The sequence below is a fragment of the Athene cunicularia genome (assembly GCF_003259725.1).
Source record: "Athene cunicularia isolate RWA chromosome 3 unlocalized genomic scaffold, athCun1 chr3_part1, whole genome shotgun sequence".
NCBI classification, from domain to species: domain Eukaryota; kingdom Metazoa; phylum Chordata; class Aves; order Strigiformes; family Strigidae; genus Athene; species Athene cunicularia.
The window spans coordinates 43,788,862-43,804,660 of NW_020799097.1; the positions used below are offsets into that span (position 1 = coordinate 43,788,862).

The window sequence follows — 15,799 nt, forward strand, 5'->3', positions numbered from 1 at the left end:
TTGATTTAATCTTATGTAAATACTATATTGAGAATAAACATCAGTGTGACCATTAAAGTCTGTTAAAAAATTTATTTTTATTGAACTACTAACTCCCCAAAACTGAAGCATCTCAAAAATACACCGGTTATGTTTCATCACCAAAGAGCAAACCAGAAAGAAAGCAGTAGACTGCTCAGAAAGGAGCAGTCTACTTATTACAGATGCACTATAACACTGGTGGATTTTATGGAAGTATTAATTAGACACACTCTCACAAAGTGAGACTTTCAGGACTTCTACATGGTGTACCAGTTGTTGCAGCAACTAAGTTTCTTCATCTACTTGCATCTACTACTGTGTTTTCCTACAAGATAGCAGGATCTCTTCTGCAGGAGAGGTGCAATATCTGCCCAGGATAGAGTGGTTAGTAATATCAAAACAAGATACCATACAGATAATGGTTGGAGTAAGTATAACCACGACATTGTTTTCTTTAGACATAGTCCGGATTTTCTCTTGCAACACCCTGAGTTCAGTATCTTGGTAAGAATGGTTATAACCTCAAATTGTGGTACTGTTGGGACAACAGAGCTCTGGTGCCAGAGATGTGCTGCTGAAAAATAGGAAGAAGATATCCAAGGATATGTATTTCTCTGCCAAATGTATCTCAGAGCACAATCAGCTCAGTATGTGATCCAAGTCAAGTATCTTCTTACCAGAGCTTCCCAAGAAACAAATCTGAAAATATTAGTCTGGAGGATTAGAGTTCAAGTCCCTCCTTCCAAGGACACCCACAAATGTTAAGAGCTGAAATTCCAAATATTCTCAGCCAAAAGCTTAATGACATGTTTTAGTGATGAGCTGACAATGAGCCATCACTTGTGTTTCCAACAATTTTGAAGGACCTTATTTACTGGCTAATAGCAATGAATGCATACTAGAGGAAGCACCAGCTAAAGAGATGTTATCTAGCTCAAGTGCAAGCTCCACTTCAGAAATTAATCTGAGATAGAACTAGTTCAAGCTGTGCAGCCCAAGCCTAGCGAGAGCTGCAGAAAAAACAGAGGCAAAACCATCTTCTTTGTCATGTGGCTCTATAGAAGTAGGATGAATCTGTCACTTTAACATCTGACATTTCAAAGTCTACCAACAAGCACAATGGTCAACAGATACTATTTGAATCTTCTTTTAAAAAAATTACTCTCACCTATTTGCCTTTTCATGGGGGAGGAGGTTGCAGTATTATCTGATAATTTAATAGATAAAACTAAATTTAAGAGGTAACAGAGTTCTCTACAGAAAAATAGTTTAAAAGAACAGTTATCAAATGCTAGCACAGCTGCCCCCCCTGCCCCCCGCCCCCCCCAACAGTAATATGAAAGAAGGGGACTCCATTTTTTATGTCTCTGTACCAGGAAAACATAAATCATATGGTGGTCACTGCTACTTATTCTCAGAGTTCAGTCCTGCGCTCATGGATCACACATGCCCATCTAAAGGTGGTTTCACAATGACACAGTCAGGATTACAGAGCTCTTTTGCTAGCTGCTGTATGGAGCTATTATGACTTTCTAGCTTTGGAGTGCTCAAAACAAGTGAGAAAAATACTGCAGCTATAGCAGGAAAGAAAAAGAAAGAGAAAAGAGAAGGATAAGTTATCTCTTGACAAACGTAAGCGTGCTGTAACAGAAAGATGAGGTTGTAGAAACAGGAGCTGTGCAACAATAAACTCTAATATGACATTCTCTAAGTGTCCAGTTAGCTTATTGCCAGGATTACAGTTATTCTCTTTTTGTTCCTGTTGAGAGAGTCTGAAAAGATCTTTTTCTTCCATCTATAGCTCTAAACCTTTTAGACTGTGCCATGTTTGGCATTAAACCTGGAACACTGAACTTAGGAAATGTGGCACTCACTTCTGCTCTGTACACAGTGCATTTCAATATTACTCTCTCATTCAACTGCCAGATGGTCATGAATAAATATAACACAATTTGAGCTCCTAACAAATAACACTCTTTAAAACATGGAGATATAAATCCATACATAACATTTAAAACTCAGCAGTAAGAAGTCATCTATGCATTGGTGCAATATCTAATTCATATGGCTCTCAATACGAGCATCTAACTGCCCATGTCTATATAAAGAAAAGTTACCTTTATGTACTTGTTGATGGACAAGCTTATTAAATCAGATATGAGATTTCCACAGTGTGTTTCAAATAAACTGATACTGGTTAAATTATCTCCAGTTAGATTTCTGAAATGGTTAGCATATACAACTTGTCCTAAAACACAAAAGAAAATGAGACCTATTTAGTCCTGGGTTTGACTTTAGGAATAAAAGACAGGAAGTTTTTATTCTATTCTATATATTTTAAAATTGGTATGTTGAGCTGCAAGTAATTTTAATTTACAAACTCCTTTGGGAAAGTTCATCCGTTCTAAGTTCAAGCTAGTTCTTTCATTATTACACTGAAGTCTGGTATTATTCTGGTTGACAGTAAAATAGTTTGGCACTTTACAGCCTTTTTTTGGCACAGTTTTTGCAGTGGAATAAAGATTTATTTATCTGCAAGCTCCTCTTTGTCACATGCCAGTGCGCATGTTCTGAAATCATGACATGTTTTGCAGATATGCAAGATGATGACAAACAATTCTGGAGAGGTCTAACACTTTCCTTTGGATGTGTTGATGTAAAAAGCTGGCATGATCATATTCCAACTTGAGCATTTGTAGACATTAACACAGATAAAATGGTAAAGTAACAAGGCTGCAAAATCTTATCCCACAAGCTTTTCAACATCCCTTGACACCAGTGGAACAGAAGTTATGTGGAACGAGCCTGTATTTTACTCTTGGAAGCCCTGAACCCCCTATCCTGCCACTGGTCTCAGCAGCATGAATTTTCCACTCAGCATACTTTACAGAATGATATGAGAAGCTAAGAAATTCTGTAAGGCACATAAGAATGCAAAACAAGATAATATATCCAGAGGTACTACTGTCTTGACTAGTAAATTTCATTGCTAAAAAGCACAAGCTTTCTCTCATGAAAATGGATTATTGCATTATTACTCAGAACTTTATCTAGAAATAAGCTTATCCAAGAGTTCAGATTCAGTACCAGTTACCCAGGCTAAACATACAGTGTATTCATTGAAGACCTCAATGTTACTCCAACTGTTGCAATTCCTATAAATTATTAATATAAATTCCATATAATAATGGGGGGAGGGGGAGAGAGTTTTGCTTATAGTGACGATTATTGAAGAACACACATTTTTTGTGATTTATTTTTCTAGCATGGACATGAACAATATTCTCAAAGCAAATAACATTCTCTTCTGTATTTTAACAATCCTTCAGCAAACTGAACTACTCTGAAGTTCGGTTCTTCAAATGCATTCTATGACCTTTTTTATCTGGCTTCTATAAACAGTTTACTCTTATCAATCTACTTTTTGCCCTTTTAAAGCCTTTTTTTTTTTTAAAAAAAAAAAAAGTACTGCCTTGCCCTTTTCTTGCTGTACTTTTACAAGCTCCTCTGACTGAGGCTTCTTCTTTTGTCCAGTATTTTCATGTCGCATAAGTTTAATAATATAAATTCTCTGTTCTGGTCCATCCTTGGACCCTTTTCCTACATGGTTTTTATCAAATTGCTGTTCAATGTTATGCATTCTGGATCTCTGCAAATGCATTTTTATTTGCAATGTCAAAAAGTGTATTATTAAATATTTAGTATGTTGCAAGCATCAGTTGAGAACAAACTTTGTAACCTTGGTCAAGTTTTGACAGAACAATTTCCTGGTGCTATTTCATTTAATTTGAGCTACATGAAGATTCACAAAGAACCCACCTTCACCATATTTGAGTTTACCCCATTAAATATAACTATGTTCAAAAACTACCAAAGGCAGTAAATGACTCTGGACAAATCAAGATGAGAAATCTAGGTAAGTCATAGGCAAAAGAATAAGTTAAAAAAAAAAAAAAGCCCTGCATACTCACTCATCATTTTTTCACCTAGTACATGAAGAACTTCCAATACTAGCCAATTAATATCCAAGTGGAGGTGTAGTAAATGCCATGATGGGGGAAAGACCTGTGATTAGAAATACACACATTTCTTTATTTTTGACATTTCTTTAGCAAATTTTGGATGCTGTACTAAGACACGTGAACATGGGCATACATTTTGCCTGGAGTGAATGTTACGGATCTCTCTGATAAAATACACTGTAACATACAGACATGCCATTCAGTTAAAGTAAAAAAGAAAAACAGAAAACCTTCATGACAAATAATTCTGCCTGTAGAGAATTTTGGTGCTTTAATCTGATCTAAACTACAATTTAAACACAATGTCTTGATTCAAGATCGACAAATTACAACACACCTAGTTATCCTTTCCCTTCCAGAAAAGTATTAGGCAGCAAACTGCTGTATGCTCTTAAAATAATTCCAAAATTTAAATAATCTCTTCCTTAAAGTTTACTTGAAATTACCGTTTCTTTCCTCAGCTCAGCAGTGGCCCTACTAAGAAGTTAAATTAACAGAAAGATTCAAAATGCTTCTCAGTGGATCATTCCTCTCCAGATACTAGTTTATACAACCCAAGACTGAAATTCCTTTTCTTTCTAAAAGATTTGAAAGCATTAATTATTATAAGTATACACTGTTTAGATTTGTGCATACTTCACAATCGCTTAATGTTGTAGTGCCTGCTTCCATGTCTGCATATTTCTTCTTTATATTCATGATCTTTTCCTATATTGAGTCAGATTTCAGAATGTATTTTTAAAAAAGTGCCCCTGCTACTGGGAGGCTAAGAAATTCTAACCATTAATAAGGACAAACACCAAGGAATTTTTAAAACATGCTATGGTAATTCAAACCTACTTATCTACCTGTAATTGTTATTATCATTTGTATAGTGCAGGAAGAATTCTAAAAGCTATAAAAATTAAAATATAGAAACAAGAACAGAAAATCCAGAGCTCAGTTTGCATTTGACAAGCATGGGGATGGCACTTCGTTAAGAAAGGTAAAAAAAACCCAAAACATGAAGTGTAACTTCAATTCTCATCCCGAAGAAAGTTAATTCTTATTCAATATGTACTGTTACACACACACACACACACAAAAAAAAATTATGAGACCTTTGCCTGATGTTGAATAGTGAATGCTGCCAGGACACTACTAGGGAGTTCGCAAAGGTGACCGATGTGCATGGTCAAAGCATGAAGCTCTTCCACCAACACTGACGGTAACTGTGCTTCTAATTCTTCATATGGATGGAGCATTCCATCATTTACCACTTTAGGGGGTTCCAGGTACCTGAGCACACAGACACACAATCAGAGAACAGGTAAGAAGCAGCTACACAAAGCTCAGTACATAAGTTGGTAAATTGTGTGCAAATCTCACCTGAAGATGAAAACTTTCACATAATGCAAAAACTCAATACATTGATGTCTGATGCTCTCTGCTTCAGAGTGCAAGCTTGCAGCTTGACCTGCAGTAAAAGAAATAAGTAGCTGAAAGGAAAGGTCCCACACTGTGATTCATGTAACATGCATTCTCCACAGTAATTAAACCAGACCCCTGGAAAGCCATGCGCTTTTCTGAGGACAACTTGGGAGGTGGCTGGTATCAAACATCCACTTCTAAATGTCATCTTGCCAGAGGGATCCATTCTTTATCTTATCTCAGGTGCATATCTAGATACAGAGGGAAAAGGCGGCAGCCAGTCCCTCAGGAAAGTTGGCAGAGGCAAACAATCAGTGTTAGAAGAAATCATTCAGCCATGCTGCCCTGATCCCTGTCTGCTTTCAAGACACCTTCAGAAAAGACACGTGTGAAACAATTTCTCAGTAAACTTTTATCTTGGAGGACTTAAACAGGTGGACTTATTTGGAAACACACTTTATTAACTTCTCTTTCTATGAAGCATCACATTGCACAGTTGCCTTAAGATGTGTAACGCTAAAAGCTGTCCACTCACAATCCTGTAGCATGCCTTTCACCTGCAGCTCTGTATTCTTTCAGCCACCTATCGCAGCTACAGTGTCTCCATTCCTTTGCTCCCTGAAGCTGTTGTTTGTGTGGTATTACCCTCCTTACCTTGCATCTGAAAGCTCAAACACCATCATTACAGCAGAGATTCACTGGAAGCTCATGCCATTGATGTGAGAATCACTCCTTATTTATTCCCACACCTTGTCTTGTATATTTCTCTAATATAAGCTGAAATTTGAAAAACTTAGCGCATAACAAAGCTGATCGTCATTTAAATACCCAATAACTACTGCACAATAATATATATGCACAAACCGCAACCAGTCAGCTTGCAACACTTGTAGCTGTTAAAGCACGTGCCAATCATTGTTAAGAGCATCATAAACGTGAACAGTAAATTCGGAGTTCGAGCAGGCCCCTATGAAAGCATATTGTGCTAGAGGAGATGGATGGCAAAGTCTTTGACATCTGCTGCACTGGACCACATGCCCAGGCAAAGGCAGTCCCTCTTTGCTCCTCTCCCAGCTGGCCACTGGGGAGTCTTCCCTTTCCTTTTCTTGCTCTCTCCCAGCTTTGTTTCCCCCATCCCCTCCAGGCAACCTTGAAGTTCACACATGCCACTTGTCACAGACCCCGCAAATAGTTTTATCTCAACATCTTTTGAGCCACAGCACTCACTGAATGAAGACAATCCACTGGTACAAGTACCACAATATTCCAGTGTACAGCCCACCCCCACCACATAAGAAGCCATAGGATCTGCCACGGTAATGAACTGTAGGTTGAGGCTCAGATCACTTGTTGTAAAGGAACTATTTCTAGCTATTACTGCTGTTTTGTAGCAATAACAAATATTTTAGCCCAAGTACTTAAAAGTTCTGTTTAAGTAGAATTTTTAATATTACAGTATTTCACAAGAAAATCTTTTGCATAGTGTCATATATCATTGAGCAATGAAAAAGTGGAATAAAATAGTAGAGAGTTAAGAACAGACCGTGTATTTTCAAAACAACACAGAACATAAGAAAAGATTTTATATGGCTTCCGTATTACACACTTCTCAGTACCAAGTCTCCAAAGCTCATTACAACGGACAGGAAATTAAACGTATAATATTGATATCTGTATAAACATATATGCACAACAAAGATTTACTGAGCTAAAACTCTAAACTGCGGTTTTCAACAGTGGCAACAGCACATTTCTCTAAGCCATCAATAATACCTAACATCATATTGCCTGATCATTTCAAATATTTCAATCCCCATGACACCCCTCTACTAATAGTCTGCTTGTATAAAAGGGAAATTGAGGCACAGGTGAATTAATTAATTGGTCTAAGTCACAAAGAAAGTCTCATGCAAAGCATAAAATTCAACAATTACTTAATTTACTAACTGACCTGCCGACAAGAAGAACAGTACACATATAAAAGAACAAAGCAAATGCTTAAACCGAAGGGATAAAGAACTACAGAACAGTTTCTTGGTGTCTAGCTACCATACAAATGTTGAAATGTAACATAAAATAAGGCTATTTCCACTTACATATTAAATGTCAGAGAAATTAGACTTTTCAGATATAATCAGCAAAAGCATATCAAAGAAACTTGATGATAAATTCAGACCAGTGACTTAAACGGCAGAACATGACAATATAAAATGAAAATAATAATAATAATAATGTGTTAAAATATTCAATCATACTCTTGGAACACTAGCAATTTATCTGTAATGAGAAGATACTACAGACAGTTTATTTCTGAGTAATTACCGAACTTCTCAACTTGCTAAGTGATTCAGCCTTCAAACTTACAACAAGCCCAAGGCTGCAATAATCCTTCAGATACATACTGCTTCTCCTGCCTTAGTATTTAATTGATACAAAGTGTTTTGTGGTGATCCCATTTTATCGATTCTGCTGCAAAGATAAATGAAGTTTGTAAATAACTCTCAACTAAGCAAATATAACTAACTTGTTTAAATGTAAGCCAAAAGAATACTGAAAAAAGTCCCAACCCACTATCTTTGTAGCTAAAATAGTTATTGGGAGTTTTGATGCAATTTTTCATTTTTAATTAAATGAGTTGACAGTTTTGCCAAATTCTACCTTAAGAGTGACATCTTATCTCAAGTCAAATTAACGTGAAATTCACCACTAAGGTCAGGATTGCCCTATTCACCTACTATACAGACAGCTCTCGTTCCAAACTGACTCAAATTTCCACTCTCTATTTTCATACTACTATACATGACTTGGTTGCCTATATTTGTACTCTTACAGCAGTTTTATGCTGGTGATATACTGTTTTGCTGCTCGGTCCATGAGCACAAGTGTGACCTGTGACAATACACTTCTATAACGAAAAGGTAGTCAAATACCCATCCCAATGTCAAATTAAATGAGTTAAACTTACCAAAATCAGATGAACTCATTTGTACCAGATCTTCCAGTCTGTGTATCTGTTGCCTAATTAAAGGAATGTAGAGGTTTATTGTGTTTATATAGGTAAAAGTTGTTCAATTACATTTTAGTAAGGTCTAAATAGAACAGAGAGGCGAGAGGTGTTTCTCACTTTGTATTTCTGAAAAAGCTTACAGAAATGTACCTTTGGAAAGAGTATTAGCAGAATACAACAGATACATCCAAGTGTGACAAGATGACAATGGACAGAATTTTTGCTTGTTTTTAACACACTGAACAGAATTACAAACACGAAAATGGCTAAATATCAGGGGAGGAAAAAAAACCACCACACACACAAAACCCCCAAGCGCCATTCCCTGTAAGTGATCTTTCTACAAGTGTAACTCAACTTCATATATGACCACAGAATAAACATGAAAGTTAGCCCTCATTGCATACAACCAGTATACACTAATTCACTTGTGAATGAGCACTAGTAAATTCTGCCAGCACCTTTTCCCGCTTAGTGTGGTCTGCTGCTTAACTTGAGCACAAAAGATAAACAAAATAGTATAGTAAGAGGAGAAAGTGTCTCTAGAAAAGTTAAAACTCAGATCAGTTTTGGTGGGAGGAGAGAACATTTTTAAAGCAGCTGCTAACTGCCACTGCAAATGAAAATTTTAAAAAGCTGTAACATAGGTAAACAGCCACATTCTGCAACAACTGTTATTTTCAAGTGGTCTTCAAGTATGGTATCCAGATACAACAGGGTACTAAACCGAGTACATTAAAAGCGCAACTGTCGAAGACAGAATTTTGAAATACAATGCTGCATAAGTTGAGTAAGAAGCTCTCCACCTTCTTATACAGTGAAAGTAGCAACTACTAAAGGATTCAAAAACAGGATACATGGAACCAACCCAGATCAAATGTTCTTATGGAAAAAAAAAAATAAATCTGGAAACTATGAAGTGCCCACAAGAATCCAAAAACCCAAGTTGTAACCTGCATATTAAATGGGCAGGAACACATTAAAATGCTCTCCCTTAGCTCTTCCTTCCTTGGATAAAATCATGTCAGCTACCCAAGACTACCGTCAGTCATTTAGGTAGGTTGTGGGGTTTTTTTGTTTTATATTGAAATCAAAGCTGAATTTCTGTGTAAATTTTTAAGTATTTCAACTATGTAGAAAAGAAGGAAGCCTAAAGCAGAGGAACTGTATGAAAGAGGGTTGAGGCTGAAGGTTAGGGAGAGAGTGTCAGAAGGAAGCCACACTGTAAAAAAAAAAACCCCACACCATTCTCTAGTGAACTGGCAAAACACAGAATACAGTAGGCTGATAAAATAAAAGCACGAACTGGTTATGAAAAGCATAACAAAGATATCAGTTAAATAAGTAATTTTAATTGCAATTTGCATTTGTACCTTAAAGATTGATTCTCATGGTTGTTAATCATTAAATCATTTGATTTGCAAATAAATATTCTGACAGTTAAACTGGTACTTCTGTTTATTATTCAGCCCAAGATATATTGGTTTAATATATCCACTTAGATGGTTACATCTTACTCACTGACTTGCACATCTTCAATTACATAAGGTAATTCCTATTACTGCACAATTAATGTTTTAAACTTCTAGTTCTGCTGTATATTATTTATTACAATATTTTAAAATATTAAACAATATTTAGTATTTACAGACACATTAACAAAAGACTAGGTTTCTGTAAGCATGTATTTAAACATAGATATCTGTACTTCATAAATTGAACTATTACAGCCAACTTGTACTTAACACATATGACTTCTACAACGAAAAAAGGAGTTTTCCCACTTTCAGTTGTCAACTGGTCTATAAATGAAAGTGTTCCATTTTATGACTGAACAAATGAACTGAAAGAGAGAATATCTTTAGAGCGGGACTTGTCACACCAGAAGACAATTTAGCAACCAAACTCTCATAGCCAAGAGTTAGCTGAAATCCATTATTCCTACCAGTTCAGCAGGTTTTAAAACATGTATAGGTTGAATAACTTAAAAACTACAACAAAATATATTATGCCTTATGGTCATTTCTATTACAATTACAGAGCACTTTATTTTACAGAAAAAATATATTTAATTCAACATATCAACTACAGTGGTCTCTTACTGCCCACTGATTTTATGTTAATAAACAGTTATTAAACAGATCACACTAAGTGCTGAAAGGGATACAGTGTTCTTTTAACTAAGTTATCCTCCTATCTCCTTCATTATCAGTTTTAGGTTGTTGTTTGTTTTTTTTTTTTTAATTACAGTGAAGTCAAAGTTTGCATCAAACAAACATGCCTAAATAATACTGATTTTAATAGACTTCCTGCCATCTATGCCATTGTGTTTCAATAAGACAGACACTATTAATTAATAATGTTTCATATCACGCCCTTGGTCATACCCTAAAGGGATGGAAGAATCCACTACAATAAAAGGAATGATGGAATATATCACATATATTCATGGAATCATACAAAAGCTTCTCTCCCATCTACTCTCTGTATGTGCTGTACATTCTGAGGATTATCAGTAGCAAAGAGGATTATCGGTGATCTGTGTATTTGCATTGACTAGATTAAACATCTACATTGAATTAGTCAAACACTGAGTAACTGTATCTGAAGAGATTGCTGAAGCTATCCTAATCCAAACAATTGAAGAAAGTGCTGCATCCAGCATTTACAGTATTTGATTTTTAACCTCGACTTTTCTTTATGCACAAAAAAGGACTTATCTTCAAAAGACAACTTTAATTATATGGGTAGCACAATCTCATTCAAGGAAAACTTATATAGTTTATTCATATATTCTGAAGCTAGAGCCTTCTAAATTAATCACAACACTGTTGTAATAACTATACTTATCAATTTTTATCTGGTGATGGCTAAGATATGCACCACACTGCTTAGAAAGTTATTATGAAGTCACATAATATTAAAAGTCTGTGACAAAATTTACTTCTTCCTGTAATTCTGCCTTGTCTTATCCATCACTTACTGGAGTGTTAGGTATATGGCATAATCTTTTTGGATGCACTGCATAGCCCACAATCTTCTATGATTTTACCACCAAAAATTTTAAAAGTTTGCTACATCCTTAAGGTGGGTATAATTACAGAAGTGGATTAATTATAAAATACACTAATATTATCATACCTAAGTAATCCAAAGAGAAGTTCACATGATTCAACTAAGGCCATTTCAGTAACCCACTGAAAGCCAAACATTTCCACTACATCTTCATCATAGTCATTTGGAGAAGGATCTAGTCTCAGCAAAACCCTGTAAAACAGAACCAACAACATTCATACCTTTCCCAGTAATAAACCTATAGAATACAATACCTACAGCCGGCTTATGTACCATTGATATCAACGTATCAGCAACATGTGTACTATAGATAGGAAGGAGTAGCAGTGCTTTCGAAAGACAGACTGTTATACCTTTTATAGCAATATAGAGCACATAAAATATAACAACTCCTAGCTTCAAGAGCATAAAACCATGATATAGTCACAGGGCACAGTATATTTTAGAAACAAATAAAAATTAACAAGCTACCACCTTGAAGCATCTTCATCCTTAAAAAGGGGCTGAGACATAACATACAGACTGTCCTTAACAGAAGAGGCTGCTCCATTAGACAACATGCTCCACTGTAAGTGTGTGTTTGGAATCTATCTCAATGTACACTACATGCCTAATAACTAATGTTAGAACATACATTTGCTCCTTTATAACCATTTTATAATATTTATATATTAACACTGACAAAAGCACATTCATAAAAGCACACTTTTAGGCAGGTGAACTGATGAGAACCCTTTACTCTGGCTAAATAAAAAAAAATAGAATCACTAATTGTGCAAATATAAAAATTATCAATTAATTTCTTCCCCCCCCAAAAAAAGAAAAAAAAATAAATAAATCACAGCAAGCAAGCTGTACAACCACCACCACCACAAAGGTATCAAAGCAAATTATTACAGAATTTTCCCAGTGCCTGTCAAAACACTTCACTGTAGATGAAGCTGAATTCACTAAGAAATATTTCTATTTTTAAAAATTAAAAAAATTGTACTGGGCAAGCACTTGGCTTTCATTATATTACATACCAAATTCATATTCTTCTTGAACTATGCACTATTAACAATTCAGTTCTCAGAAGCAAAAAGAACATCTGCTGAATAATCAGTTCAATCTCCCATAACACCTGTAGTTCAGTTGGCAAATGCCTAAACACTGGTGTGTTTTGAAGCCTTTAGCAATTAAATCCAGTTACTCTTGTTCTAGATAATGAAGACAGAGGAGTCCTTCACATAGAGGCTTTTCCAAGAATTTAAAATCCAAGTAGATAAGGTGAATAAATGACAGGAGAACAGTATGACTGTAGTGATCTGGGAAACCTGCTTACGTACAAGCTCCTGAGTGAGTTTTCACATTAAATTGTTTCTGTTATGAAATCCTTCTTTGCCAGCTTGGAAGCCACTAATAATATGTTTATGTAGATAGAGTCTTAATCCTCTGCTTGACAGCAATTTGAATGAATGTGCTGTGATCCATTAACAACAACAAAAGATATATAAGGTAGGGCATGGGGGAGGTGCAGCAGAACCCCCTTTAAGGCTTTACAGAAAAGGCTGTGGAAATGAAGGTTAAAATATCCCAAAGTAACAACACAAAATATGAGGCTTGGCAGGAGGACAGACTTAAAGATTGCGCTTTTGTCGGAAAGACATCTGAAGGTTCAGTAAATGGCACATAAAACTAAGCTGGATCACAGACAGCGAGGGAGGTATTAACTAAACCAAAGTAATGTTTTAGAATCTCACAGAAAATACTTATGCGTTATTCGTGTGACTTCTAAACCTTAAATGCAGAATGAATGGAAAGGTAGAGCTTTGAAAAAGATGGTCTTAAAGCTACAAAGCACAGTCCTGGTGATGTGGGGAAGCTGGGAAGAACAGGTTTGTTTCTATCACATGGAAAAGAGAGAAAGGGTCAGCACTGAATAGAGCATATGACTGGAAAAAGCAGTGCTGCAACCTCCTCAGAAATTTAAGGGGTCTTAGATGTTGTTGACCAACAGGTCAGTTTTGGAGCATCCTAACAGACCTGTAAGAGGTCCTTTATAGTATCTGAAAGTAAGTTCACAAAGCTAGGAACTGGACCTAGAACATGGTTCAAAGCAGTGCATCAATACTATTGCCCTTGCCAATTTGATATACCACCAAGTTGATGTCAGGATCATAAGGGCTGAAGAACAACCTGTCCTTGGCTTCCAGGTTTGTAAACCCTGTCAGCATTTAGAGACACCAAACACCAGTGAAAAGTGCATGTTAGAAGTATGTTACATTTGTAACTCAAAAAAAGCCCATACCTCTTAAGAGACCCACTTGCTAAATAAGACTCTGCAGAGAAGCTTCTCCCTCCATTTTGGTTGTCAAAAGCACAGGAAAAACAAGGTGGCTTTGAGTTCTCATTCTCCACTTCCATTGCCATCTCCAAGCTTTCAGTGAGAAAGAAGGGTGAGGAGGAAGCCTCAAAGTCATCGTCCATTGTTTCCACCTGATCCAGAAAAACAGATAAAATATTCACAGTGTTTCTTCAAATAAATTTCTTCATTACAACTCCCCATAATCCTTCAGCTCAAGTGAGGACACAGCTCTAACTGTAACATCAAACTAACGGAGAGATACCACCAAAAAAGGCAATCATGGTCTCATGCCCTGCTGTTTTGTGCAACTTCATCTTTCTGCATCACAACTTGTTTAAGGGGTCACATCAGTGACTACAAAAAAATAGGTTCGCTTCCTTCTTGTTTAGCTTTCAAAATTGTCTAGTCATGAAGTTAGAGTAGCACTAGGGTAAAATAAGAGGTAGGAATGCATTACAAGGCACAAGTGAGCTACTTTCAGCAAACACTTCAATTTGCAACCAGAGTAGCTATGCTATGAAAATACATCATGCATTACAGGCTCCCAGTTGTCTGTGACTTTAAGGCAACATTACAGCTCAAGTTCCTTCTAAGGAGCAGTAAATACACCTCACCTGATAGTTATGGAACCCTGAAATCTTAAAGTTTTAAAGCTCAGAAAATGATTGTATGGCTGATTTCGACATAGCTATTAAAGAAGTCTGACCTCCCAGAAATATAAAAAAAGAGAAACAAAAGCAAACGAGAAAGAAGATCATGTCCAAAAGTTCACTGTATACTTAACATTAGTGAATTAATATTTTATATGACACACTGAAAGAGTAGAATTTGGCAACAGGCGCCACAGCTCTACAATAATATGCAAATAATATAATTAAAACTAAATGAGTTTTCGATTTCATTGCTGGCAGGTTTTGATGCTGTTCTTGCAAAAAAAAACCCAGTCTACACTGCTGCTAGAGGTTGGTAATACAGAGGCTTGACTGAGAAAGCTCAAGGAAAAAAAGTTTCTGTCCTACATTCCCCCGTTGATTTACAATCCCGCGGTGCGGTCGGCTGTGCAGCAGAAGCAGTGCAACTCTCCAGTGAAAGGATTAGTTCAGTGTTTCGGTTTACAGCAGGAGCCTATGTACAGGTGTGTTAGCACAGCTGGCAAGGGAGAATTAAGCAGCTAAAGGGAATGCTTTAAATCAGAGAAGCTTCTAAGAAAAGTGTTCAATTCAGGGTATCAAAACCGCCCCACACGATAGAAAACACTAGGAAAAAAGTACAAGGACAGCTCTTCATCGTCAAACTCACGTCAGTTCCGTACTTGTTCTACCACATCCCTGATCCAGCGGAACCAACTACTGACTCCAAGCACCGCCATCTCCTCGGCCAGCAGCGCTGGAGAACTTCCCAGACGGCTGCAGCCCGCGGGCAGGAGCTGCAAACCGGCGACAGAGGCGCCGGGAAGCGGCCACCGTGCAGCACACGCCCCGGGAAGCGGCCACAAACCCGACCCCCACCCGTAAGAACTGCGGCCCAGCACCGCTGCCCTCTCCCCACAGGCGACCTCGCACCAGGCCGGGTCTAGGCCAGGCCGGGGAGACGCGCCAGACCCCCTAGACCGTGGCAGGGGAGAGGGTGGGAGATAAAGGAGGGGAGGGCAGGCAGGGCGACGGGATACCTGCGCACCAGCGGAGGCGCCACTCCTTCCCCTCTTTCTCTTCCTCTCTTTTTGTCTCTCTTTATGTCTATTGTACATTATGCCTGAATAATTTTCAGCGCTTTTTTTTTTTTTTTTCCTCCCCTCTTGCACGCACATGCTAAAATAACGAGACAAAGATGCAATGTGTTGCTGCAGCCCCTGTCTCTAGGACAAAACCAAGAAAGCTCGTGATTGCAATACCACGGTTCCTTTTTTTTTTTTTTTTT

At 37.1% G+C, this 15,799-nt stretch overlaps 1 protein-coding gene across 2 annotated transcripts in view; it reads right to left on the bottom strand.

The window, feature by feature from the left end:
- MMS22L (MMS22 like, DNA repair protein) overlaps positions 1 to 15,581 on the bottom strand; it is a 99,168-nt gene extending 83,587 nt beyond the window's left edge. The window contains exons 1-8 of one of the 2 annotated variants that reach the window (XM_026844356.1): positions 15,552 to 15,581; positions 13,826 to 14,013; positions 11,602 to 11,727; positions 8,419 to 8,471; positions 5,412 to 5,499; positions 5,144 to 5,321; positions 3,993 to 4,086; positions 2,139 to 2,269 (exon numbers count right to left, since the gene is read on the bottom strand). In XM_026844356.1, coding sequence (XP_026700157.1) covers positions 2,139 to 2,269; positions 3,993 to 4,086; positions 5,144 to 5,321; positions 5,412 to 5,499; positions 8,419 to 8,471; positions 11,602 to 11,727; positions 13,826 to 14,004 — 849 coding nt within the window. In that variant the 5' untranslated portion in view covers positions 14,005 to 14,013; positions 15,552 to 15,581. Of the gene's footprint in view, positions 1 to 2,138; positions 2,270 to 3,992; positions 4,087 to 5,143; positions 5,322 to 5,411; positions 5,500 to 8,418; positions 8,472 to 11,601; positions 11,728 to 13,825; positions 14,014 to 15,551 lie in introns of those variants that run through there. The other variant, XM_026844358.1, reaches the window with a different exon arrangement.
- Positions 15,582 to 15,799: the final 218 nt, after the last annotated feature.